General features: G+C 46.7%; 2 protein-coding genes across 3 annotated transcripts in view; one reads left to right on the top strand and one right to left on the bottom strand.

Annotated features, from left to right (window-relative positions):
• Positions 1–935: 935 nt before the first annotated feature.
• Positions 936–2,212, bottom strand: fgf20a (fibroblast growth factor 20a). Its single transcript, XM_072670277.1, has 3 exons — positions 1,954–2,212; positions 1,468–1,571; positions 936–1,181 (listed from the first exon to the last, which is right to left on the bottom strand). Exons 1-3 carry the CDS (start codon positions 2,210–2,212, stop codon positions 936–938), a joined length of 609 nt encoding a protein of 202 aa, XP_072526378.1.
• A 4,877-nt stretch (positions 2,213–7,089) lies between these two features.
• micu3a (mitochondrial calcium uptake family, member 3a) overlaps positions 7,090–25,806 on the top strand; it is a 37,325-nt gene continuing 18,608 nt past the window's right edge. Inside the window, exons 1-8 of one of the 2 annotated variants that reach the window (XM_072669767.1) lie at positions 7,090–7,368; positions 9,824–9,971; positions 10,864–10,895; positions 11,459–11,537; positions 17,228–17,275; positions 20,298–20,380; positions 21,238–21,309; positions 23,860–23,901. In XM_072669767.1, the coding sequence (XP_072525868.1) occupies positions 7,090–7,368; positions 9,824–9,971; positions 10,864–10,895; positions 11,459–11,537; positions 17,228–17,275; positions 20,298–20,380; positions 21,238–21,309; positions 23,860–23,901 (783 nt within the window). The remainder of the gene's footprint in view (positions 7,369–9,823; positions 9,972–10,863; positions 10,896–11,458; positions 11,538–17,227; positions 17,276–20,297; positions 20,381–21,237; positions 21,310–23,859; positions 23,902–25,806) is intronic. The other variant, XM_072669768.1, reaches the window with a different exon arrangement.

Genomic DNA, 25,806 nt, shown 5'->3' on the forward strand with positions numbered 1-25,806 from the left:
AGGAGAGACAGAAGCACGTGAAATCGTTTATCGAACTGTTTAATTCCCAAATGAACTCCAGAACATTCTGCGAAGACCTTGCTTCGTGACAACAGGAAAATACACACGAGCGAACATGGATGACCAAGCATGTTTGTGGACATGAACGTTAAAGCAGTTTTGCATCGAACCCATAGAAAAAAATACTTTCTTCAGTAGTGTCGTTATATATATCCCGCTATCGCCTCTGGTGGTAGAAAATACATCCCTCCTGACTTCCTTTTTACATCTCTTATATAGCTGCAAAAATATACTTTCAAAATAAATAAATATATAAAATAAATATACGTCTTTTGTTCTTTAAAGCATAAATTATGGACTAGAAAAAAGAAAGGTTTGGTACAGGTCTACAGTCTCTGATTAGTTTGCCAGTGTTTGAACAGTAATAACGTTACAATTCCTTCAGAAGCTTTCCAGAAGTCTCAGTAGTATAGCGGCCGCCCAACGGTTCCCATCTCTCGACGAAGCAAACGAAGCGAGCGGTTCTGACCGGAGTGCCTTTACTTGACCCAAAAGGACCATATGTCCAAGGTCCAGGGCATTCCTTGGTGCATTGTCCTTCGTTTGAGGAAACTTCTTGCCGTAGAACCAGTCGATCACCTCAAGACGCCTTCCCAATCCCTGACGATCCTGACTATCCATTGGTCAACCTGGTGTGGGAGGTGGTTTTGTCCTTAAATTTGACAATAAGCCCAAGTTTATCTGTCCCAACTTAAACCTCGTAGTGCTCTGTTACTCCAGCCCTCGCTCCAGACTTGGCCCAAAAAAGGTAAGCGAGGAGGGTGCCTGCCTCGTGGAGTGTCTCCAGTCCCCCATGCTCCACTCCCTTCTTCTGGAGCGGCCCTGGAAGTAGAAGTGCCGTTGCGTGTTTAGGTCCGGCGAGCGGCTTATCAGCGTCAGCTGTGGCCCAGAACCTCCTTGTAAAGCTCGGGTACCCGTTCCGGGTCCACGGGCCGGGGCAGGAAGTGCGTGAACCTCTGGTGCCTCCGGGATCGGGTGCCGTCCCTCGAGGTCCCGTCTTTGTTGAGTGCGACGAAGTAGTGCGGCCCTCGCTCTCCGTGCCGGTAGAGGTTGGACGAGTAAGTGTTGTACCAGTTCTCCTCGAACTGCTCCCGGAAAATGCACTCGGCCGTCAGCTTCTCCTGCAGAAGGGGAGGAAGAGAGAGGGAAGACGTTAGCGAGAGGCAAACCGACCAAATTGTATCAGTACAAGACTATTGCTCAGTCCCATCCTCCCGGCCCCCTGCTGGCCGCACCGAGCAAGCACACCGTGCCGCCGACTTGACAAAAGCTCAATTAAGCCATGAATCAATGTAATAGCCGTATTACCCTGATGGGCTGCCTGGAACCCTGCCAGCTGCCAGCCAGGGGAGGGCTGAGGGAAATCTGCGCTGAGATTTAGCAGAATGGGCAGAATGGGAGACTTACCGAGCCGTACAGATGTCCTTTGCTGTCCATGCCCAGGTAGAGGCCGCTGTCCACTCCGCGGATGCTGACCAAGCCCACGGCCAGGCTGATGAACTCCAGGATGCCTGTAGGGGGGGACGGGAGAAGCAGCTGGTTAGTTTATGGGGTGCGTGGGAGTCGGCGGGACAGGCTGTCCGAGATGGACGTGATCAATATCCCATTTCAGAGAAGTGGACAAACTGAATTAGCAGATAATGATATTACATATTAATAATAATAATAATAATAATTTAATAATCCTTTACATCGTACATAAGACTGATACTACTGGTATACACAATGTATATACACACATAATATAGCATATATCATTATTATTATTATTATATAATATTATTATAAGTATATAATTACAATTATACATATATACTTAGTGTATATAATAATAACAATAATAATATTAATAATAATAAATGATGTTTATATATTAGTGAGTGTTTATCTTACCGGTCGGGCTGTGGTCCTGCCTCGTGCCCTGCACGGTCCCGTCCTGCAGGATCTGGAGGTGGTGTCCCGTCCTGCAGTAGAGCTGCCTGCGCCTCAGCGCGCCCTTCAGCAGCGCGAGGTCAGGAGCGGCGCTGCGCGAGAGTCTCTCCGCGGACACGAGATGCTGCTGCTGCTGCTGCTGCTGCGTGAGGGCGAAGTGCGCGCCGCCGTGCGCCAGACCCTGCACCGCGTGCGCGCTCGGGAAACCCAGCGCTCCCATCTCCACAGGGGCGCGAGGAGGAGAGGAGGAGGAGGAGGAGGAGGAGAGGAAGAAGGGAGCGAGGGAGTCAAGGAAAAAAGTTAGCGCGTGCCGAGGAGGGTGGTGCTGCTGGTGGTGGTAGGAGTAGTAGAAGAGGCTCGTGCTCCTGCCGAGTTGTGTCTAGCAGCGCTGCTCATGCGCTTCTGAAGGCTCGAGCTGCTCCCCTCGCGCTTAAGTACGGTCCATATGTAAATGTCCTCTTGACGTATGCAAATGAGCTCCTTTATAGCTCTCCTCGCGCTCTCTGTTCTCTCCCGCTCCGGTGCGACATTAGCTCCGTTTGATCCTCCTTCGCGCCTCCTTTGATGGTGGGCTGTTTGGTCTCATCCTCAGCTCACGAGCGGGTAAAGTCAGGTAAACAGAGAGAGAGAGAGAGAGAGAGAGAGAGAGAGAGAGAGAGGCTGCACGCGACCGAAGGTGGACTCCGTAAACAAGTGTTTACAGTCACGTGACAGAGTGGGCTCGGGCTGGTTGTTTGTGTTGTTGTTTGTTTTGTTTGTTTGTTAGTTTTTGTAGGTTTGAGCGAGTGTATGAGAGCCCCGCGCGAGGGTGTGTGTGTGTGTGTGTGTGTGTGTAGTAGCGCGAGACAGAGGCAGGTGGAAGCCAAGGAAGAGGAAAGGAGAGGAGGAGCTTAGAGAGAGAGAGAGAGAGAGAGAGAGAGACACTGGGATACAGAAGAGAGAGAGAGAGAGAGAGAGAGAGACAGAGAGAGAGAGAGAGAGAGAGAGACAGAGAGAGAGAGAGAGAGAGAGACACTGGGATACAGAAGAGAGAGAGAGAAGGAGAGAGAGAGAGAGAGAGAGAGAGAGAGAGAAGGAGAGAGAGACACTGGAATACAGAAGAGAGAGAGAGAGACACTGGGATACAGAAGAGAGAGAGAGAGAGAGAGGGAGAGAGAGACACTGGGATACAGAAGAGAGAGAGAGAGAGAGAGAGAGAGGGAGAGAGAGAGGGAGAGAGAGCGAGACACTGGGATACAGAAGAGAGAGAGAGAGAGACACTGGGATACAGAAGAGAGAGAGTGAAGGAGAGAGAGACACTGGGATACAGAATAGAGAGAGAGAGAGAGAGAGAGAGAGAGAGAGAGAGAGAGAGAGAGAGAGAGACTGGGATACAGAATAGAGAGGGAGAGAGAGAGAGAGGGAGGGAGAGAGAGAGAGAGACACTGGAATACAGAAGAGAGAGAGTGAAGGAGAGAGAGACACTGGGATACAGAATAGAGAGAGAGAGAGAGAGAGAGAGAGAGAGAGAGAGAGAGACTGGGATACAGAATAGAGAGGGAGAGAGAGAGAGAGAGAGTGAAGGAGAGAGAGACACTGGGATACAGAATAGAGAGAGAGAGAGAGAGAGAGAGAGAGAGAGAGAGAGAGAGAGAGACTGGGATACAGAATAGAGAGGGAGAGAGAGAGAGAGGGAGGGAGAGAGAGAGAGAGACACTGGAATACAGAAGAGAGAGAGAGAGAGACACTGGGATACAGAATAGAGAGAGAGAGAGGGAGAGAGAGAGAGAGAGAGAGGGAGGGAGAGAGAGAGACAGAGAGAGAGAGAGGGAGAGAGAGAGAGAGGGAGGGAGAGAGAGAGACAGAGAGAGAGAGAGGGAGAGAGAGAGAGAGGGAGGGAGAGAGTCTATCACTCTCAGCTGCAGGTGCTGATTTATGTTTACACTAATCCAGCTGTTCCATAAAGTGCAGTGTGCAGCCTTCAGAGCACACATCTGTCCAGCCCTCATCTTCTCTGAACCCTTCAAACACCTTCAGTGGAGGAATCAAAGGGCGGCAGATCAAAGGTGAGAAAGTTTAGAGCACTTAAGAAGAGCCTTTGACACAAAACACAGAAACTCTTTGAAGCTCGACTATTAAAGCCGCTTGCCCTGTGTTCTCTGACTGTGCTGCTCTGCTGATCTCTGGAGTTCAGATGATCTTCATCACCCAGCCTGCGCCTCCATCAGCTCCCCACCTCCACTGATACTGCCGTCATTAACCCAGCCACCCCCCTCGCCCGTACGCCTCGGAGCTCGCCTCAGCACAGGCCCGGGACACCGGCGGCCGAGGGAGCCTCCTTTAACCCCTTCATGCCCACAGGGTCGGTGTAGCTGCTGTGATGAGTACTGTACGGTTACACACGCTACATACAGCAACTCTTTGAAGTTTTGGATCTACATAAAAGATCAAAGTGAAGTAAAATATAAGATAATATATATTCAAAAAATATATCAATCATTTAAGATAGTTTTCATGCTTTTATTCACAATTACATTTGTTGTTTTTTGTTGTTTTGTTCATTATAAAATATCAAAAGATTATGTTTATTATTTATTATTAAATCTTATTAAAACTTTTTTTATCAATAATATTTTAAGAATTTGAAAACCTCATTTGAGACCTCATGTGCCAAATTTAAAATCACAGTTTTAGGAGATGAATTATAATAATTTTATATTAAATATTTATTTATTTAAATTAAAAAAGTAATTATTAATAATTTTGTTTATTTAATATAGAAAATTTGATTCACTTTTTAAATGTATTTAAAAAATCAAATATGTCCAGTTTGGTGTCTTTTTTGAATTATAGCAAGTTCTGTAAAAATATTTGTTGGACATTAATGAGTTAATATGATATTTTTAGTAATTAAAACTTTTATTTGGTTTTAATAAAGTTTGGTTGTTTTGTTCAAAATAAATTATTCAAAATAAAACTATAAAAAATGATAGATAATGAAAACAGTGCCACACCTCCTCCATATAAAGACAATTCCATAATAATATCAAACATTTCTGATGTTAAAAGTATTTGGGTGTGTTACTATGATCACTTTGAAGCCCTTTGTACTGTAAATTCTGCAGGTCATTAAAGCCAGCTCTGCTTTGTGTTTGGATATGAAAGGGTTAACATGTATCACTATGAGCTCTTCAGATGGGGAAAATCAGACACAGTGGGTTAAATCACGTGATCTGAAGGAAATGTGTGATTCAAAGTATAAAAACAACAAATCATCAAACGAGTTCAGACGTCCTTTGAAGTAAAGATGAACAGAGATACAAAGTGTTCGGTTTTCAGACATGAAAGGGTTAACGTGTTGATAAGCTGTCTGACTGTAACTTATATTCATTTATTTGGAATATTGTCTGTAAACACGTCCTCTCTCTTACCGAGGCCCGTCCCTTTGGACCAATCAGAGGCCGTCCTGCTGCAGCTTCCGTTTCTGGGCATGCAAGGGTTAACAGAGCCCCGAACCTGTGTGTGTGTGTGTGTGTGTGTGTGTGTGTGTGATCCCCTTTTATGATCACTGACTGATCAACTCATTGATCCTGAAGCAGAACTGCACACTAACACACACCAACACACACACACAGTGTGTGTGTTGGGCAGTGGTGTAAGGGGCAGTGGTGTAAGGGGCAGTGGTGGCTCAGCGGTTAGAGCGCCGGGATATCGATAACAGGGTTGTGGGTTCGATTCCCGGGCTCGGCAAGCTGCCACTGTTGGGCCCTTGAGCAAGGCCCTTTACCCTCTCTGCTCCCCGGGCGCTGGAGTTGGCTGCCCACCGCTCTGGGTGTGTGTGTGTACTCACTGCCCCTAACACATGTGTGTGTGTGTGAGTGTGTGTTCACTACCAGATGGGTTAAATGCGGAGGACACATTTCGCTGTACAGTCCACACTGTACAGTGACGAATACGTGCACCTTTAACACACACGCGCACGCGCGCGCTCTGTAATCTGGAGAGGGAGGGGTTAAGCCGTGCAGCTAAACCCCGCTAAACCAGCCACGCGCCGCGCGCAGCTGCACCTGTTTAAGCCCCTCCCCCTTCCCCTCCCATTCTGAATAAACCTGCGGATCGATCAGCGCAGTGACGTCACGCAGTACTCCTTTATGATCTGTTATGAATAATTATCTTACTGGAGCTCGAGATCAGAGGGGCTGCAGGGGAAGGGTGCTGCACGAGGGGGCAGGTGTGTGTGTGTGTGTGTGTGTGTGTGTGTGTGTGTGTCACCCTGATGGCTTTACAGTGGAGTAGGACCTGCTTTATTGATCGATTGATCGAATGATTGATTGATGATTGATGTTTTTTTTTATATATATTTTAATTTATTAACTAAGATTCATACATGTATTTATTTATTTATCTGCTTGTTTGTTTGTTTGTTTACTTAAGTAGTTATATATTTACATATTTATTTGCTTACAAACATATTTGTTTACACGCGCATAATATTAGTTTGTGTCTTTATGTTTTTATTTATTGATTATTTACTTACGTAAACACATTTACTTATTTATTTATTGTGCTTGTTTGTTGACGTATTGTTTACACCTTGTTTATGCATGTATGTATTGTTTTGAGTTATCTGTTATTTACTGTTATTGTTGTTGTTTATTTGTTGTAGTGTTTGATGTTTCAGTCTTTCATGTGTTTGTTTGTTCATTGTCTTTCATGTGTTGTTTGAAACCCTGGAACAGAGAGAAGATCAGAGCAGTGTTTTGTTGTTGTTGTTGTTGTTGTTTGTTGTTTGTGTTGAAAGGCTGAGCTCGTGTTTAAACTGGAGAAGAAAGCAGCCAATCAAAGCAGCTCCTGGGTGTTAGCTAACAGAGCCCTTATTGGCTCGTTGACTGTGGTGTTAATGACGTGATTCACACACACACACACACACACACACACACACACACACACACACTTTCTACTGTACTTATTTAAAAAAACAAACAAAAAACAACTTCAGATCAATTGAACTAATACAGGGTTTAAATCTCGCGCTCTGCTGAAGGTCGAGAGCGCCCTCGTCTCGCGATGTCGTGCAGGGAGCGCGCGCACACACACAGCAGCAGCAGCGGCGGTGTCATGGCGGCCCTACGCGGAGCTCGAGCGCTGTGGGGCAGAGTAGCGGGCAGCGCGAGCGCGTGCAGTGGCAGTGGCAGGGGCAGGGGGAGGACGGGCGCGTGCCTGGGGGCTGCGGCGCTGGCGGGGGCAGGTGCGCTGTACTTGTGGAATCAGCGGGCTGCGCGCGGGGCCACGGAGCGACAACAGCGGCGGGGACTGAGCCTACTTCCGTCCCTGCGCGCGCGGGGGCACGAGAAAGAGGAGGCGGAGGAAGAGGAGGAGGAGAGGGATGAGGAGGAGGTGAGCACGCGCGCGCGCAGCCCAAAAGTGCACGTGCACACACACACACACACACAATATTAGCTAGATATTGCTGAAGCAATGCAGAAGGGCGTGCACGTGCTTGTATGTAGCGTTATTACGTCGGTTTGTCGCTTTAATGCGTGTCAGCACACGTCATGCACACGTCACTCTTTAGTGGTCATTTGTGATTTATTATTATGGGATATTATGATGTCATTCACGGCGGCTTCTTCTCCACACCTGGACAGAAGTGCAGATCCAGCTGTGAAAGCTTGGCTCCGCTTGTGTCCGGATGCAATCTGTGTACATATGAAAACGGGGGGGGGGGGGTTACACCGCTGATTCATACCGGAGAGTCAGTCTGCAGTTGTGACTCACGGACTGCAAATAAATACATACTGCAGATTCATACTGGATTACAATCAGTCTGCAGATATTACTGTCAGACTGAAAAACTATAAATTACAGATTCATACTGGATTAAAAGTAGTCTGCAGTTATTACTTTCAGGCTATAAAACTACACTCTGCAAATTCATACTGGATTGAAATAACCTATAATCCCATCTTTATTACATCATTATTACAACTCCTCAGATAAAACTACAGATTCATACTGAATCATATTCATACTGAAATCACTCTGCAGTTATTACCATCAGACTGTAAAAAAAACTATATGCTACAGATTCATACTGGATTAAAATCACCTATAATGACAACCTGATTAAAAATCATCATCATCTATTACAACAGATTCATACTGGATTAAAATAATCTATAATCCCAGCCTTATTACAACATTATTACAACTCCTCCTCAGATAAAACAACAGATTCATACTGGATTAAAATAACCTATAATCACAGCCTTATTACAACTACAGATTCATACTGGATTACAATCCTCTAAAATGACAATTTTGAAGATCATCCTCATCTATTACAACAGATTCATGCTGGATTAAAATAACCTATAATCACAGCCTTATTACAACTACAGATTCATACTGGATTACAATCCTCTAAAATGACAATTTTGAAGATCATCCTCATCTATTACAACAGATTCATGCTGGATTAAAAGCACTCTGCAGTTATTACCATCAGACTGTGAAAACTATAGGCAACAGATTCATACTGGATTAAAATAATCTAGAATCACGGTCTTATTACAACCCTATTATAACTCCTCCTCCATTAAAGCCACAGAGTCATACTGGATTGAAGTCAGTCTGCAGATATTACTGCCAGACTGTAAAAACTATTTCCTGCAGATTCATACTGGATTAAAATCACATAAAATTACAATCTGATTGAAAATCGTCCTCATCTATTACAACAGATTCATACTGGATTAAAAGCAGTCTGCAGTTATTACCATTGGACAATGGAAAAACTATAAAAACTACAACACTCTGCAGATTCATACTGGATAAAAATGTCCTATAATCCCAGCCTTATTACAACATTATTACAACTCCTCCTCCATTAAAACTACAGATTCATACTGGATTGAAATCACTGCAATTATTACCGTCAGACTGTAAAAAAAAAAAAACTATAGGTTTCAGATTCATACTGGCTTAAAATAACCTATAATCATGGCTTTATTACAACTACAGATTCATACTGGATTAAAATCACCTAAAATGACAACCTGTTTACAAATCATCCTCAGCTAAAACTACAGATTCATACTGGATTAAAATGACCTATAATCACAGCCTTATTACAACCCTATTACAACTCCTCTGCAGATACATACTGGATTGAAATCAGTCTGCAGTTATTACCATCAGACTGTGAAAAACTACACACTACAGATTCATACTGGATTGAAATCAGTCTGCAGTTATTACCATCAGACTGTGAAACACTACACACTACAGATTCATACTGGATTGAAGTAACCTATAATCATGGCCTCATTACAACTGCAGATTCATACCGGATTGAAATCAGTCTGCACTCTTTTATTACCGCCGGATTGTGAAAACTACACACACTACAGATTCATACTGGATTAAACTCACTCTGCAGTTATTACTGTTAGACATTGAAAAACAATAGGTTACAGATTCATACTGGATTAAATTTATTTTCATTTAAAATGACCTGATTAAACCTGATTACGAATTGTCCTCAGATTGAACTACAGATTCATACTGGATTAAACTCACTCTGCAGTTATTACTGTTAGACATTGAAAAACAATAGGTTACAGATTCATACTGGATTAAATTTATTTTCATTTAAAATGACCTGATTAAACCTGATTACGAATTGTCCTCAGATTGAACTACAGATTCATACTGGATTAAACTCACTCTGCAGTTATTCCTGTCAGACTGTGAAAAACTACGCACTGCAGATTCATACTGGATCAGAATCACCTGAAATCACCTGACCGTATTTAACCCTTTCTTTCTGCGGCTTGTCTCGTTGGACCAGGCTCGGCCGTTCGCCTTCGAGGAGATGGATGTCTCCATGTCGTCTCACGAGTACCGTTTCCGCCTCTTCAGCTCTGTGGAGTACGAGGGTCAGCTGTACATGACCCCCCAGAACTTCATCGAGTCGGTCACCACCAGCCAACCACGGAGTGAGTGAACCCACCCACCCCTCAGCTCGCGCATGCTCGCCCTCAGCTTCCATTTGAAGCTCTACATGTCCAAATGTTTGTGGACACCCCTTCTAATGAATGCATTCCGCTAGTTTAGAATGCACCCGTTGCTGACACAGATGTGCAAATGCACACACACACACACACAGCTTAGTCTAGTCCCTGTAGAGAAGTACTGCCAATAGAATAGGACCATCTGGAGCAGATAAACACTGATGCACCTATTGGCACCATGCCGTGCTCCATCCATCGTCCTGACCTCTCTAACTCTATTGTCGCTGACTGCAATCAAATGCTCACAGCAATTCAATCCAGCTCCAAAATTTTGTAGAAATAAAAATAAATAAAATAACAAAAGCAGAATTAACCCTTTTAAATACCCTTAGTTTCGTAATAAGCTCTGCATGAGCAGGCGTCCCAATACTTTTGTCCGTATGTCGTAACACCGTCATTTTCAGGACTGCACTAGGCAACTGCAACTAGGGGGCCAGCAAGCTTTGTCCATGGGTTTAATGATGGCCCCACATATGGATGCCCACTGGGGTCCCACCAGGGTCAGTGACGGGACCAGGAGGGGTTAAACGTGGGCCCCATCTGGCTTGTACACTGCACATGGGCGGCCTAGATGGGACCCGTGTGAGATTAGGGTGTGTTCATTTGGGAAGCCCGCCTGGGTTTTAGAGAGCCCATGCCCGCCTGAAACCCACCTAGAACCCTCCTAGAACCCACCTAGCCCACATTCCACCCATGCCAGGCCCATATGAGCATGTTGGCTGGGCAGCCAGAGTGGGCAGACAGTTGGAGGTTCCTCCGTTGGTTTGTGATGTCTCTCTCTCTCTCTCTCTCTCTCTCTCTTTCTTCTCCTTACCAGATAAGAAGCCCTGGAGGTCCCTCACTAAACAGGTATGTTAGGAACCTACACATGTTTGGTGGAAACGGGTTCATTGCAGATCTCCTTACCAAGCTGGTGAATGGGTCCAGACGTCGCCATGACTACCACACAAATCCACACCACACATCCACCTAATTTGCCCTCACCTAAAAGTGACCCCACATTTAGTCAAGTAGTGGCAACCAACCCTCAAAAAATACTTTTGCCGCATAACGCCCTGCACACGCATGTATCCCTCCACCACGAATGAATTTTGGGCTTCTTAGGTCCTCAGAACTCTGGTGGAACAGCATCTCAGGCATCAGGCACTGCATTCATGGCCTTTATTTGGCGTACTGACGTTCCCTGAGGGAGCTTTTAGAGATTCCGACGTCTGGTTCCATTCACCTCCACTGTGACCGGTTCTGACCGGGTGAGGTTTCTCTGGAACGGAGCGTTTCCCAGCGAATCCAGTCTGACTGGCTTTGTTGACATCTCGACCCCAATTTATGCAGAAGCTGTGGACGGTCAGTGGAGTTCCACTTTAACTAGGCTGACCTGTACTTGCTGTGTGTCTCATCTCCGTTCGGGACAGGAGCTGGAGAAGATCCTGGCGGACACTCCCCCCGTGTGGAAAGGGACGTCCAAGCTGTTCCGTAACCTTCGGGAGCGAGGTGAGTTGCGAGTCTGGACTTTGAGGAGGCAGTGGTCACTGCGGACCAGCCATAACATTAACACCACCTCTGTGTTTCCGCCCATTCCGTCATCTCCGCTGACCATACAGGAGCACCGTGTAGCTCCACGCTTCCACGACTCCACGACTCCTTTCACCCTGCTTGTGCTTCGATGGTCAGGACCCCGCAGGCCTGACCACCGCAGAGCAGACTGTGGTATTTGAGAGGAGGGTCGCTCTCAGCGCTGCAGTGACCCCGACTGACCTGGTGGTGGCGAGTGTGTCGGTAGTTGAGTGGATTGGACGCGGCAGCAGTGCTGCTGGAGTGTTTAAACAGCGTGTCCGTCCACTCACTGGTCCAGCTTGTAGATGAAGGAAGGTCAGAGACTGGAGCTGATAGAATGGACAGTGAGTATAGAAACAGGGAGGTGGTGTTAATGTTATGGCTAGTCTCTGTATTTATATATAAATGGGTAGAGCATAAATGGGCCTACGCTGCTAGCTTCTGTGACCTGGCTATTACCCTAGGGGACTTGCTGACCTGCTTGACCTGCCAGCGCTGCGGCAGAAGCAGTACGCAGGACGACAGCCCGCCCGGCTAGCTAGCGACACTGACAAACGACTCCTCAAGCTGAAGCTAATTTCCCAATTCGTGGCATGGAAACGCCTCCCCTTACCCAGCAACAGGAGCTGCGAAAGCACTTCCTGCTAAATTTGCTTACATTTGACTTGTGGCTGGACGCAAGCCTGCGGCCACCGGTGTCCGCTGGCGTAGGAAGCCGCTTCGCCGTCTCAGTCTTTCTCTGTTTATCTGGTGAAAAGTTTGCGGACGCCTATTATCTTTTAAAAGTTTGTGGACGCCTATTATCTTTTAAAAGTTTGCGGACGCCCCTTCTAACGGATGCATTCGGCCACTTTAAGCTGCTGATACAGAGTGTGCAAATACACACACACACACACACATAGCTTGTTTAGACCCAGTGGAGAAAAGCACTGCCAATAGAATAGGACCATCTCACTGGGGCTGATCAACATGAAGCTGTTGGCATCATACCTAACGCCTAATTCCAGACCAGGCGTGGGCTAGTGGGGTGTGAAGCCGTCTCTGAATAGCCTTGATTTCAGAAGAGGCAGTGAATGAGCAGGTGTCCCAATACTTCTGTCTTCTGAAAGATGAAATAAATAAATAAGTAAATAAGTGAGTGAGTGAAAGTGCGACTCTAAGTAAGAGCATTGAGAAGAGAGCTGCAATTAAAGCATTTGCTCGCGCGGAGTTTGTAACAGCCCGTGGCGACCCAGCCAGCTAATTCCCCGCGGTGATAATTATACGCTAGCTCTGCGCCGGCTGTAACCGCAGCGGGGCGGCTAAAAATAAACCGCCTGGATTCTGCTCTTCCCCGACTCGTCTCTGCCTCATAACAATTACCCCTTTAAAAGCGGCGCCGCGATTGGGCAGCGGCGGCCCGTTATCTCGTTAGCTTGACGGATGTTGAGCCGCGGCCTCGCGCGAGGATCTCCGCGTACGCGGACCTAGCGCAGCGTCTGATTAGCGGGCCGTAGTAAATGATGGAGAGGTTTGATGCTAATTGGAGCGAGGGCCACAGATCGCGCGAGGGCCTCTTGAGAGTGGTTTCCAGGGGAAGCCGAACGCTGGGGTGGTTCTGGAGGAAGCAGGGAAAGTTTAACCCCTTCCTGCGCTGTGTGGGGTGGCTAGACGTTAATTAATTCACATCAAATCTGTGCAAATTTAGCAAGACGGAGGCGACGGTGGCAGGAAACCTTGGGAGGAACCAAGACTCGTAAGGCGGACCCATCCTCCTCTGGTCAGAACTTCTTAGAAATGACTATTAACTGGTAAAAAGGCACCTTAACAGGCAGCTGGTCCGAGGCAGGAGCAGTAGCTGGAGGATGGGCAGCTGGTCCGAGGCAGGTCCAAGGCAGGAGCAGTAGCAGGAGGATAGGCAGCTAGTCCAAGGCAGGTCCAAGGCAGGTCCAAGGCAGGAGCAGTAGCTGGAGGATAGGCAGCTGGTCCAAGGCAGGAGCAGTAGCTGGAGGATAGGCAGCTGGTCCAAGGCAGGAGCAGTAGCTGGAGGATGGGCAACTAGTCCGAGGCAGGAGCAGTAGCTGGAGGATGGGCAACTAGTCCGAGGCAGGAGCAGTAGCTGGAGGATGGGCAACTAGTCCGAGGCAGGAGCAGTAGCTGGATCCAAGGCAGGAGGATAGGCAGCTGGTCCAAAGCAGGAGGATAGGCAGCTGGTCCAAGGCAGGAGGATAGGCAGCTGGTCCAAGGCAGAAGGATAGGCAGCTGGTCCAAGGCAGGTACCAGGCCCAGACAAGTGGGCCGTCATTAACTGAGAAAGAAGCTAAAGAGATGGAATTGGCTGTGTTTGGATTTAGAAACTCCAGCAGATCTGACTGAGTAAAAGGAGAGGGCCAGGCGGTAGCACAGACATAGGAGCACCCTAAAACACTGGCTTCCCTCCAGTCCACCGTCCACAGACATGAGCGATCGCTTGTACAGCACCAACATCTCAGTTTACCCCTGTTTACCACGGTTTCCTGTGCCTCGTACTGGGAGTACGAACATTTTCATCCCACCTTCTCTCCACGGTAACCCGTTTTTTTAGGCCGCTGATTGAAATCGAACTTTCAGTGGAACGTAAAGATTTTATTCTGGTCATTTTGGAGCATTTCTATTTAGGAAGTGTCCAAATTGGATCAGATTGAACTAATTGATCTAATTGACGTCCTACACACTTAAAAAAAAAAAAGATATTTAAGCCCCTCCCACCCTCACACACACATACCCACACATTCTTATGGTCCTACATCCACCTACACCTAATCACAACGTCCTTACCACAGTGGACTCCCATGTGTCCTCAGTGTCCTCCTTTCAGTGCTATTTGGTCATTCCAGACAGTGGCCAACTATCAACTCGGAATTCCAGCCTCCGGATCACAGACGGCATTCCGGATTGGATGGAGCTCCGTCATGCAGATCAAAGCTCCACAGTCCATGGGGACCTTAGGCTGCTCCGGATTCAGGAATGGACGAACTCCAAGCAGCTGAATGCGTTAATTAGAAGGGTGTCCGGATACTTTTGGATGCGTGCGAGTTGCGTGCAGATGCCTGGAATGCTCTCGCCAAAGCATGCGAGGCCTTTCCTTTATTTGAGAACCTGGAGGGTCATTCAGATGAAGCATCATTTTAAACAGACCTTAAAATTGACGGACGGCCCGGTTATGAAAAACAAAGAGGTTGGAACCGCCGTGGAATCGCGGAATGAGTGGAATGCGAGGCGCAGTGGCCCTCGGGCCCTCGGGCCCCGTGAAAAACCAGTGATTTACTGGGAATATAAGCGCTCTATAAACACTAACAAGTGCCTCAGAAAGCACAATCTTCTCAGCTGGACGTTCCTCCCAGGCATTCGCTAATGTCCCCGGCGGAGACCAAGCGGAGCCTACAGTCGGGCGGTGGCAGAATCTGCTAGAACCCTTCCTCGTAGAGAACCATCGTTGGATGAGTTTAGCATGAGCTGAAGTCAACTTACTCGCCAGTATGATTCGGCCATAATTTGACAAAAGTATTGGGACACCTGCTCTTTCTTCTGAAATCAAGGGTTTCAAAAAAGTAAATGAAGAGGAGTTGATCCGGCCTTCGTTGGAGGAACTGTCTCTACTGATCAGAGAAGAAAAAGGCTTTGGAGCAGAGCATTGCTGTGAGGAGTTGATTGCATTACTGAGGTCAGGGTGTTGGATGATTGATTCCCAACTCATCCCATCCAGAAGTATTGGATGGGGCAGCACCATCAGTACAGAGAACACTGCAGACCGGGGGGGTTGGCGGTAGGCATGGTGCCAGTAGATGCCATGTTCTTCTGTTCCAGAACATTCTATTGCCAATAACATAAAGTAGGTGGGCGTGTCCACAAACATTTGGTGACCTTGGAGTGGCTACCAATCTTACCAGTCCTGTGAAGGTGGATGCCGGCTGGGTCTTGTCATGACAACGTTTGGGAACCCTGCCTTAATCTGTTAGCTGTTAGCAACATGCTATGCTAACATAAAAAAAGATATACAAAGAAACCTGTTTTTTTTGTGCCCCCCCCCGCCCCGCCCTGCCCCCAAACACTCACAGTACCGAACCGTGAGGTCCGAACCGTAGTGTGTACCGCCACACCGCTAATCATTAGCATTCTTTAGCTGGAACAGCGCTGGCGATCCTTTATTTTTGCCGCTGTGCTGCCATGATAGAGCTGTGTAACATTGCACACGCTGGATTGATCATTGATTATTGATTATCCAGTGATGCTCAGGATTGATGCAATTGGTTCATACTCATACTCCTGAAGCCACGCCCCCTTTTGGCTCCTTCCATCTGTTTGCAGTTCATTGTTTGTTAGCTGTGTTAGTCGTGTAGATCTTCCGCATGATTAGGAACTGAGCACTCTGAATGGGCTTTTGTGTGTGTGTGTGTGTGTGTGTGTGGTGTGTGTGTGTGTGTGTGTGTGTGTGTGTTTGTGAATGCTCACTGAAGGTGTCAGGTTGTTCTCCTGCAGGCGTAAAGCAGCTCTTCCGAAACACTCGGCTCGCTCACCCAGAACTATCTGGAGCACTGCTGCTGTTTCTGACCACACACACACACACACACACACACACACACACAGTGTGTCCCCCTCGGACCCTCCTCCACTCCCTCGGACGTCTCCCACATCCTTTAGTCTCAAGCGCAAATTTGATGAAGCTCTGCTGCTTGAATGGACAAAAGTATTGGGACGCCTGCTTTCCTTTGACTGTTCCTTCTGAAATCGAGGGGTTAAAAAGAGAGGCTCCTTCTATTGTTGGAGTAACTGGTTGTCTGCTAGATTCTGGAGCAGAGCATTGCTGTGAGGATTTGATTGATTGCGTTCAACTGCAAGAGCTTCGTTAGTGAGGTCAGGATGTTGGATGCTGATGATCACCACCCCGCCTCATCACCCTCAACTCCCCAACTCGGCTCATCCCAAAAGTTCTGGATGGAGCTCCACCACCATCACTCCAGCTCTAGCTCAAGCCTGGCATTAGGCAGCATGGTGCTTATAGGTTCTCCGTGCTTATCCACATGCTGCTAAATGCATCCATTTAAAGGGCTGTCCGCAAACTTTTGGACATATCGTTGGACCAAACGGTGTACACATGTGAGGGTGTCTATGGCATCTTATGGTATTGAGTGCAGTATTGAGGGTGGCAGTTGGAGGGTTGGAGGTGCCACCCTGACCCCTCCCCCCCACACAACCCACCACCCCCACCCCCCACCCTCGGGGTGTGTGGGCCAAACGGTGGCCAGTCGCCGGGCCCGGCTCGGACTGCAGAGGCACCTTTTTAGATCTTATCGTCATGAAAGGAGGGATTACTCGTGGTCCCGCCGAGGAGAGGAGCAAAAGTTCCGCCGCAACTCCATCTCCCTCCGCGGGCCCCCTGGGACACCACCCACCCCCACCCACCCTCGGGCCTCCCGTCAGTAAACATTTTAATCCGGCCTTCCAAGTTTAGACGGCGCTCGGGAGAGAAGACGGAGAGAGGGAAGGAGAGGAGAGCGGGCAAGCGAGCCATTTGTGGGTGGGGGTGTAGGGTGGGGGCGGGTGGGGGTTTGTTAGTGTGTTACTGTACATTAGCAGAATGAATGTGACCCTTTGATCTTCCCCTGCAGGAATCATCGCTTACACGGAGTATCTCTTCCTGCTCTGCATCCTGACAAGTGAGTATTAACCTCTCTCTCTCTCTCTCTCTCTCTCTCTCTCTCTCTCTCTTATTCTCTCTCACTTTGTCTCTGTCTCTCTCGCCCCTCATTTTCCCCCCTCTTTCTCAATCCCATCAGGCCCCATTTCCTATTTTTAAATCATGCCCAAAGCCCGGCCTTATCGCTGTCCAGGTTTGCAGACTAGGCCCACCCAGACGATCCGGGGTGGGGGTGGGGTGGGGGTGGTGGGTTCTGGGGGAGAGAGCGAGAGCCAGAGAGAGAGTAAGCTCTTTGGCAGATGGGATGAGGAAGAGTTAAACTAGGAGGTAAATGATGAAAAAGTCTCATTATTTCCTTATAAAGGCAACGTTATAGTTTTTCCCTAAATACACATTTGCAGTACAAATATTAGGTAGATTAGATATTAGAATTGTTACAGTATTTCTTAAAGAAAGCTAAATTAGCTACATTTATTTGTTTAAAAAAGCTATTAATTAAAAAAAAATTATATACAGTATTTCTTTTATAAGGCAAACGGATGATTTTTTTTTCTAAACAAATTTCAATAAAAATAAATTATCTGCAAAAAGTTTTAAAACTTTATTATTTCGTTTCTTTTCATAAATTATTTCTTTAAAAATTATATACATTTATTTTCCTAAAACACTTACACAATTATTTTCTGAAAGGCAAATAAAAATGATTGTCTACATTTAATATCTAATATCTCATCTGTATTATTTACTTTTTTTTTCCAAAAAAAGCTAAATAATTATTTTCTCTTATTAAAAATATTTCTCTAAAAAAGCAATTATCTATATTATTGTTTAAGCTAAGTTGTCCAGACTGTTTATGTCTGTCAATAATGATTTTTTATGTGTTTTTTATTTTCACTACATTATTTACTATAAGCATTTACAGTTTATGAACAAAAAAATTGGATTAAAAAAAAATTATTATATTAAATATCAATTTTATTATAATTATATTATTATTATATAATAATTCTCTTAATATCATTATATAATTTCTTTTAAAAAGATTATCAATTTAATTTCTTTAAAAAAAAAAGTTCAAGCAAACGTTCAATCACATTGTGTGCCAGTTTTATGACACTTTCTCTAGAATAAAAACAATATATAATAATATAATAAAAATAATATTATTAATAAATAATTTTATTATAATAAATAATCAAATAATACAAAAATCAAAAGTGAGAAGCCTTGGCTGTTTTCAGTGAACCTCACTTCTCGCTCCTACAGCACTCGAAAGCTTTGCAGCATCAAAACACCGATTTTTGGGACGAGGTTCTTAAACTCCAGCGAATACCTTCTAAACACCGCCGCGCGTCTTCCTTCCTCCTGCTGCGGCCGGATGGCTGGGTTTTGTTGCTGTGCATTCTTTGGGAGTTAGCTGGCTGATCTGAGGCTGGGCTTTAGAGCCCCGTGTCGTCACCCTCTCCCGCTGCGCTGAAGGACTTCAATCAGCAGCACAGCTAGAACACGGCGGCCCTACCTGCGCGCGCCCCGATCCGCCGTTCCCACGGCAACAGAACACCATGGAGACATGCGGCCCTCGACAAGTTCAAAAACACACCTGGAGAATGTGATGAAAGGAGAAGTGCAGTGCGGGAGAAGCTCGGGGCACCGAGACCCAACGGACTCGGCTCTGCGGTCGGAGCAGCGCGTGTAGACGCATGCGGCCATGCTCTCGAGAGAAGGGGTCCATTTGAATATTTCAATTTGGGCTTTAGCTTTATGCTCATTTCTGAAAAACATGACGTCATAATAAATAAATGACACAAAAAAATTACGTAAGATATCAAGATCAGGATCCGACGAGCACATTGAGGCTACTAAGAATATCTAGTAACACCTTTCGGTATGGATAGTGTTAAAAGATCTATGCTGTTGGCCATTCATTTGTCATTCAAATAGGCATTTACTACTACACTACATGGACAAAAGTATTGGGACACCTACTCATTCCATCTACAGGCGCTCTTTTTTTATTATGACGTCCCATTCTATAAACCCATAGGCATTAAAATGGAGCTGGTGCCCCTTTGCACTCGGCCCTGACCCCGCTCTGTAACTTTACGTGGTCTGACGGACACTCGGTGGACACTGAGCTGCTCTCTGTGAGCTGTTCCTCCTAAACTCTTCCACTGTTCAATAATAACACCACTCACTGCTGATGGAGGAAGATCTAGGAGGGAAGGTCTAAATTTCACCAGCTGACTTGTTGTTGTTGGTGCAGCGGTGTCTCCTATTACATACAGAACCACGCTGGAGTTCAGTGAGCTCTTCAGAACCTCCCGTTCTTTCACTGATGTGTGGAGGAAAGACAGACTGCAGGGCTAGGGGCTAGAGTTTAGTAATTAAGATGTGTGTCCCAATACTTTTGTCCAAATAGTGTATAGCATCATGTGTTTATAACAGGTAACAAACACAGGTGGAAACAATAATGTTAAGATGGGACTAGGTAGAAGACAAGGGAGGAGGCAGGAGAGGGCGGGGCCATCGCGGTAGAAAGACTAACTAACGTTAGCATCGGATCCTTTAAGTACAAGTAAGTTGTGAAGTGGGTGGGACCTTCATGAGCATCATTGAAAATTGGGTGCCCATGACCCTTTTTGGTAGGTACTGACCAGTGCATGCCGGGAACACCTCCCAAAAGCCTTGCCTGATGTTTTGGAGATGTTCTGACCCAGTCGTTTATCCAGGTGTCTCAGATTCTGATGCCCATTTTTCCTGCTTCAACACCTTCATCACCTTCAAGAACTGACTGTTCACTCGCTGCCAAATTCTGAATATCCACCCCTTGACAGGTGCCATTGGACCCAGATCATCGGTGATGTCATGTATTTTGTTTTACGAGAGAAATAATAAATAACCATTTCAAGCGCACCGTTGGATGCTTGTCTACCACTAGCACAGTCATCTTGGGTCAAAGTGTCAGCCAAGCAACATCATAACAAGGTACGTAATCACCTTGCGGAAGCCAAACTGACGCCACGCTTGTCTTTCCTCTTCAGAGCCTCATGCCGGCTTTAAGATCGCTTTCAACATGTTCGATGCAGACGGCAACCAGATGGTGGACAAGCGAGAGTTTCTGGTGGTGAGAGAATTCACATCTTTCAGCCTCTCATTCTGAATGTGACTCATCCCCTGTTTATGATGACCGCATCATATCAAGTCTATCAGCACTGGCCCTCAGAAGAATTAGCGCACCGTGTCTAGACTTGATAGCGCCCCAGAAGTAGAGATGGCATGACGGCTCTTATTCAAATCGCAGTGCTGATGTTGAAACTTTGAGGATCTACTAGGCTTTTAATAATCAAAACTCTTCTCTTAGGATGAGCATCGAGCTCAGAGTACCAAATACTCCCCTAACCAACAGAAAGGAACAGGACCACAGTAAGCGTGTGGAACTCCAGCAAATTTGACTAGCATCATCCTGAGTGATGGTTTGTGCCAGAGTTGACCTCAACCCTGGAAATTTCAGACCTGACCCTACTAGGTTCAACTGGGGAGATTTTCCCCAGTTTTCTTCTCAGCAACCCCCCTTGGACAGGGGGCCAGTCCATCACAGGGTCCTAAGAACAGATCTGCTGGCACAAGGATTGCCATCAGCAGCCAGAGCCGGAGAGAGCACAATTGGCCATGCTCTCTCTGGTTGGGTAGATTGTACCAGAGCTTCCAGGGTCCCGGCGCTTTCCTTAGAGCATGCTGGCTGCCAAGACTGAAAAGAGGCTGGGGTTGACTTCACATGTATCGGAGGAGGCATATGCTTGTCCTCACCCTCCTAGTGACGGCAGCAGGGAAGTGATAGGGGGAGTCCTAGTGAGTGAGTGGCTCAATTGGCTCCAGTAAGGTAGCAGACCCAGAGCCAGGTTAGTCAACCTAGAGCTTGGCCCATCAAAGTCAGTGTTCAACCTGGGCAATCAGCTCAGCCCATGTCTTTTCCTTCTTCAGCTGCAGGAAATCTTCCGGAAGAAGAACGAGAAGAAGGGACGGAAGGGAGACACTGAGAAGTCAGCTCAGCTGGTAAGAAGAAAGGGGCTTGGAGGTGAAGCTCAAGCTTCTTCAAAATAGAAAATGTAATCTCGATCAAGTGATTAACATCTAGCACCAGCCAGGGTTGAGGATCAGCTGTGTGATGGAGGTCAGATTTGCGATGTAGATCGGGTACATCAGGAAATGAGAATTGGATAAGGAGCTGAGGAGATGATTGTTGAGTTAGAAGAGGGGTTAGAAGATTGCTCTTGAACCCGAAAGTGGGTGGGTATTGAGATTGGGTGATGGATGTCAAGACAGGGTGCTGGTCAGGATTTATGGGGATTTTAGGACGTGGATGAGGGTCTGGTCATGAGAAACCACTGGCTTCCCCAAGTTCATTCAAAGTGGGATGCCCATGAAACATGTCCCACAGATTTGAACCCTACAGTGGTCAATCTGGAATGCAGGACTGTCTGTATTGTGTTCCTGGATGGTACTGGATGGAGCGCCGCCACCATCATTCCAGACAACACAGTTCTTCCACTGCTCCACAGCTCAAAGCTGGGGGGCTTTATACCCCTCTACTAGCCCACGCCTGATGTTAGCCATTAGACATGCATGAATACAGCAGGTTCCATGATGGTGGTCGTCTCCAGAGAGCCGTATTCCATCCCCAGAGGTACAGGGACTAGACGAGCTGTACGAGTGCACATTTGCACGTCTTTGTCAGCAATGGGTGCAGCTTGAAGTAGGATTTGAAGACCGTGCTCTCGTTTAGACGTTGAGTTGATCCTGGTGTAGATCCTATAGAGGAGATAAGTGCTTGCCTGAGGAGTCACAGTGAGTCCAGGGTGCGGAGAAGGCTGATGTGTGGTGTGCATCAGAGAGAGGATCCAAAGTGGCTTCAGATCTCCAGTATTTCATGGATGGATGACATCTCCCATGAGCAGATGGTGTAGGACCATGTAAACAAGAGGCTCCGAGGAGGAGATAAAAGGGACCAGTAGAGTTTTTTGGAGCATTAGCTTCACACACACACTTCACGGACTGATGTTTTTCCTCTCCGACTGAGGAATGTTGTTTAAACTGATCTAAAGCCCAAATGACTTCTTTTTGTTTTGGCCTTTTTCACGTATTCTACTGCTCGGTGTGTGTATATAGCCTTGCCATGGTAACCAACATCACTGCCATCTCGGATTGCTGAATGAAGAGTGGCTGTTTTCACTGTTATTCTAAGAGTGTCAGCAGTCTAGCCAGCGCTGAAGCTTGGAACCCGCTACGTCTTGGCCCGGTTTTAGCTTCAGAAAAGAGCTTCGGAAATAAAGGGTTCTGGAGCACATTATGTTAATTAACTTGCGATGCTACGACCACAAATGTGCGTCCCGTTCAACCTAATGAGTAACTGTAGCAGGCGAGTCTCAGGTTTTCCCTCAAAACACCTACATTTATAGTGACCTTTCATCTGAAATGATGTGTATTCTGTATGCAAATGAAAGATCTCACCCTCAGGCTTAATGTTTAGGTTGGGCTTAGTTCACGTTGGTTGTGTCTTCGAGCTACGCCTAACCTCGTTGACGAGAGAGGTCAGTAATAGAGGATAGGCTACAGTAACTCAGATCACCACTCTGTACAATTGTGGAGAGCAGAGAAGCATCTCGGAGCTTTGAGGAGGATTGGCTACAGCAGCAGACGACCACGTCGTCTTCCACGTCTGTCAGCCAAGGACAGAAAGCTGAGGCTGCAGTGGCTCAGCACAGGCTCGCCAACACTGGAGAAGCGTAGCCTGGGTCAGAATTTGGCGCCAAGAGCATGATGACCAACTTGGTGACCGAGATCTGAATCTGAAACACCTTTGGGACGTAGTAGCATGTAGTGTCATGAAGGTGGTCCTGAAAGATCTGCAGAAATACAGTAGTTCCCAACGCTTAAACAGCTGAAGCTAGCGAAGTCTATGCTTGGCCTAAAAAAATGAAATAGATACTGACCACTATATGGACAAAAGTATTGGGACACTTGCTCAGGCATTGCTTCCTCCAAAATCAAGGGTTTCTAAAGTCCAGGAAGGTTTTGGAGCATTGCTGTGAGGATTTGATTGTGTTCCACATCAAAAGGTTTCCAATGCTGGGGGGCTTTATACCACTCTAGCCCATGCCTGGCACTAGTTATGGTGCCAGTAGGTTCATGTCTATCCACTCCAGAGAGTCTATTGTATCTATTCTATTGGCAGTACCTCTGTATTGAATGCATTTATTAGAAGGGGTGTCCACAGACTTTTGGACGTATAGTAAACGTTGACAAATGTTGAGTTTTGCGCTACAATTTCTCATTAGTGAGAGTGAGTTGAGTGAGATTTTTCAAGGCCTAAATGAAGAGAGTGGCTTTGGGGAAAACAGGGGTCTCGTTCCGTTAAGCTCGTCCTGGCTGAGAAGCGTCATAGGGGGTCTCTGAAAGAACAGGAGCGTGAAGGTTTCCCTTGTCTAGATCTGCCACTTTCTCTCCTTGCATGTTCTAACCTGTTCCTCTCCTTCCTTCCTCCCTTCTCTTCCTCTCTTCTCCTGCCTCTCCGACCACCGCGGCCTCTCGTCCATGTGTGTGTAGAGCATGCAGCTCTATGGATATCAGGTTGCCCCCGTCAACAGCGTATGTATCACCATGGCTAACCTTGAGCCCTTTGACCGTTGACCTTTGTGTTAGACCTGAATGGTGGTGGGACAAGTGGGGAGCGAGCATTAGAGTATCACTGCCCGATCTGCGTCCTCCGTTCTGATGTGTACTGCATTCGCTTGGGGCCTTGAAGGAGTTTCTGGGGTGAAGAAACCTTCAGTTGCTGTCCAACCACAGCTAAACTGGACCCAGACAGTGGACACGCAATAAGTGTAGGGACAACACGGGAGTAATAATGGGAGACATCCGGTCACTCCTGTGCTAGATCGGAAGGCTTAAGATTTGACTCGTGTCTTCTGTCACTATCGGATCAACCGTGCTAATGTTCAATCTCTTCCGATCGAGCATCTGACTGACCCGGACATTTGCTACCAATTGACCAAATTTGACAGAAGGGGCCATCGGTAGCGCACACAGTAAGATTTATTAAATGTACTTGCATGAATCTGTGCCTGAAATATTTTAAAAATAGCGGAAGACCTCCGGTCACTCCGGTCACTGGAGCTACATCGGAATGCTAAAGATTTTAACTGGTGTCCAGCCGTTTGCAATCAAACTCGGAATCTCGAGCATCCGCCTGACCTGGAAATTTGCTTCCAATTGACCAAATTTCACAGAAGGAGCAGTCGGTAGCACATGCAATTAAAAATCCGTCACATTACCAGATCAACTGCACTGTCATTCGCTTACGGAATTCCTTCCGATCGGGCATCCGACTCACCCAGAAATTTGGTATCGATTGCCCAAGTTTAATTGTTAAAAGCACACACAACAAGTGTAAGGAAAACACTTGCAAGAATCTGTGCATGAACTTGGTCTTGAGAAAATATCGGAAAACCTCTCGTCACCCTGGGTCGCTTCCAGTCGAGCATCCGAATTTCCGACCAGAAAATTTCCTAAAGTTGATGGAAGAAGCTCTCAGTGGCTCACACGATAAGATTTGACTCGTGTCATCCGTCACACTTCGACATCAACTGCACTGTCATCCACTTACGAACAAACCCGGAACCGCTTCCGATTAAGTGGGCATCCGACTGACCCGGACATTTGCTACTAATTGCCCAAATTTCACGGAAGGAGAAGTCGGTAGCACATACAATAAAATTTGTCTGGTGTCGTCCGTCACATTTTTAGATCAACTGCGCTGTCATTTGCTTACGGTATTTCTTCCGACCGATTGGGCGTCCGACTGAACCGAAAATTTCATATAAAGAAAACACTCGCATCTGTGCTTGAATGTGGGGTTGAGAAGCGATACTCGAGGCGTGGGAATCATGATTCGAAAATATCGGAAGACCTCACTCTCCTTCTGGAGCTACATCAGAAGACTGAAGATTTCAATCCTGTCTAATCGAGCATCCGACTGACCCGTAAATCTGCTCCCGGTGCTTCCGGCTGCCCAAATTTGACGGAAGAGGCAAACTGGGGACCAAATTGCGTGCCTACCTTAAAATTTAACGTAGCGTAAGCTTGTGTCGAAGTGGAGCAGATGCAAATCAGACATGGGGCGCAAACGGGCCAGTGAAAGGTGAGAGCCTATGGGATCGGCTTGCGCAAGGCATCGCGAGTGGGACAGGGAGGTGACCTGACCTACAGGGTCAAGCAAAGCCTGTAAAAGTTTTGACCAAAGCAAAGGAAATTAGATTCTGATTGATTTCGTTTTAATGGTAACAAGGCCGTTGCAAACCTCATCAGTGGGTGGGTGGCGGAGCCGGGGTCGGGGTGGGGGTGGGTTTGACTGATTCTAAGTGGAGATGGACTGAAAGGAGGGGTGCCTGCAAATGTGTTTTCTATTGAGCCAGCACCAGAGTCTTTCAGAGCACTTAGACTGACTCTGTGACCTTAACACACACACACACACACATCCAGAAGCCGAGCTGG

The sequence above is a fragment of the Salminus brasiliensis genome, chromosome 24 (genome assembly GCF_030463535.1).
Source record: "Salminus brasiliensis chromosome 24, fSalBra1.hap2, whole genome shotgun sequence".
In the NCBI taxonomy this organism is placed as follows: domain Eukaryota; kingdom Metazoa; phylum Chordata; class Actinopteri; order Characiformes; family Bryconidae; genus Salminus; species Salminus brasiliensis.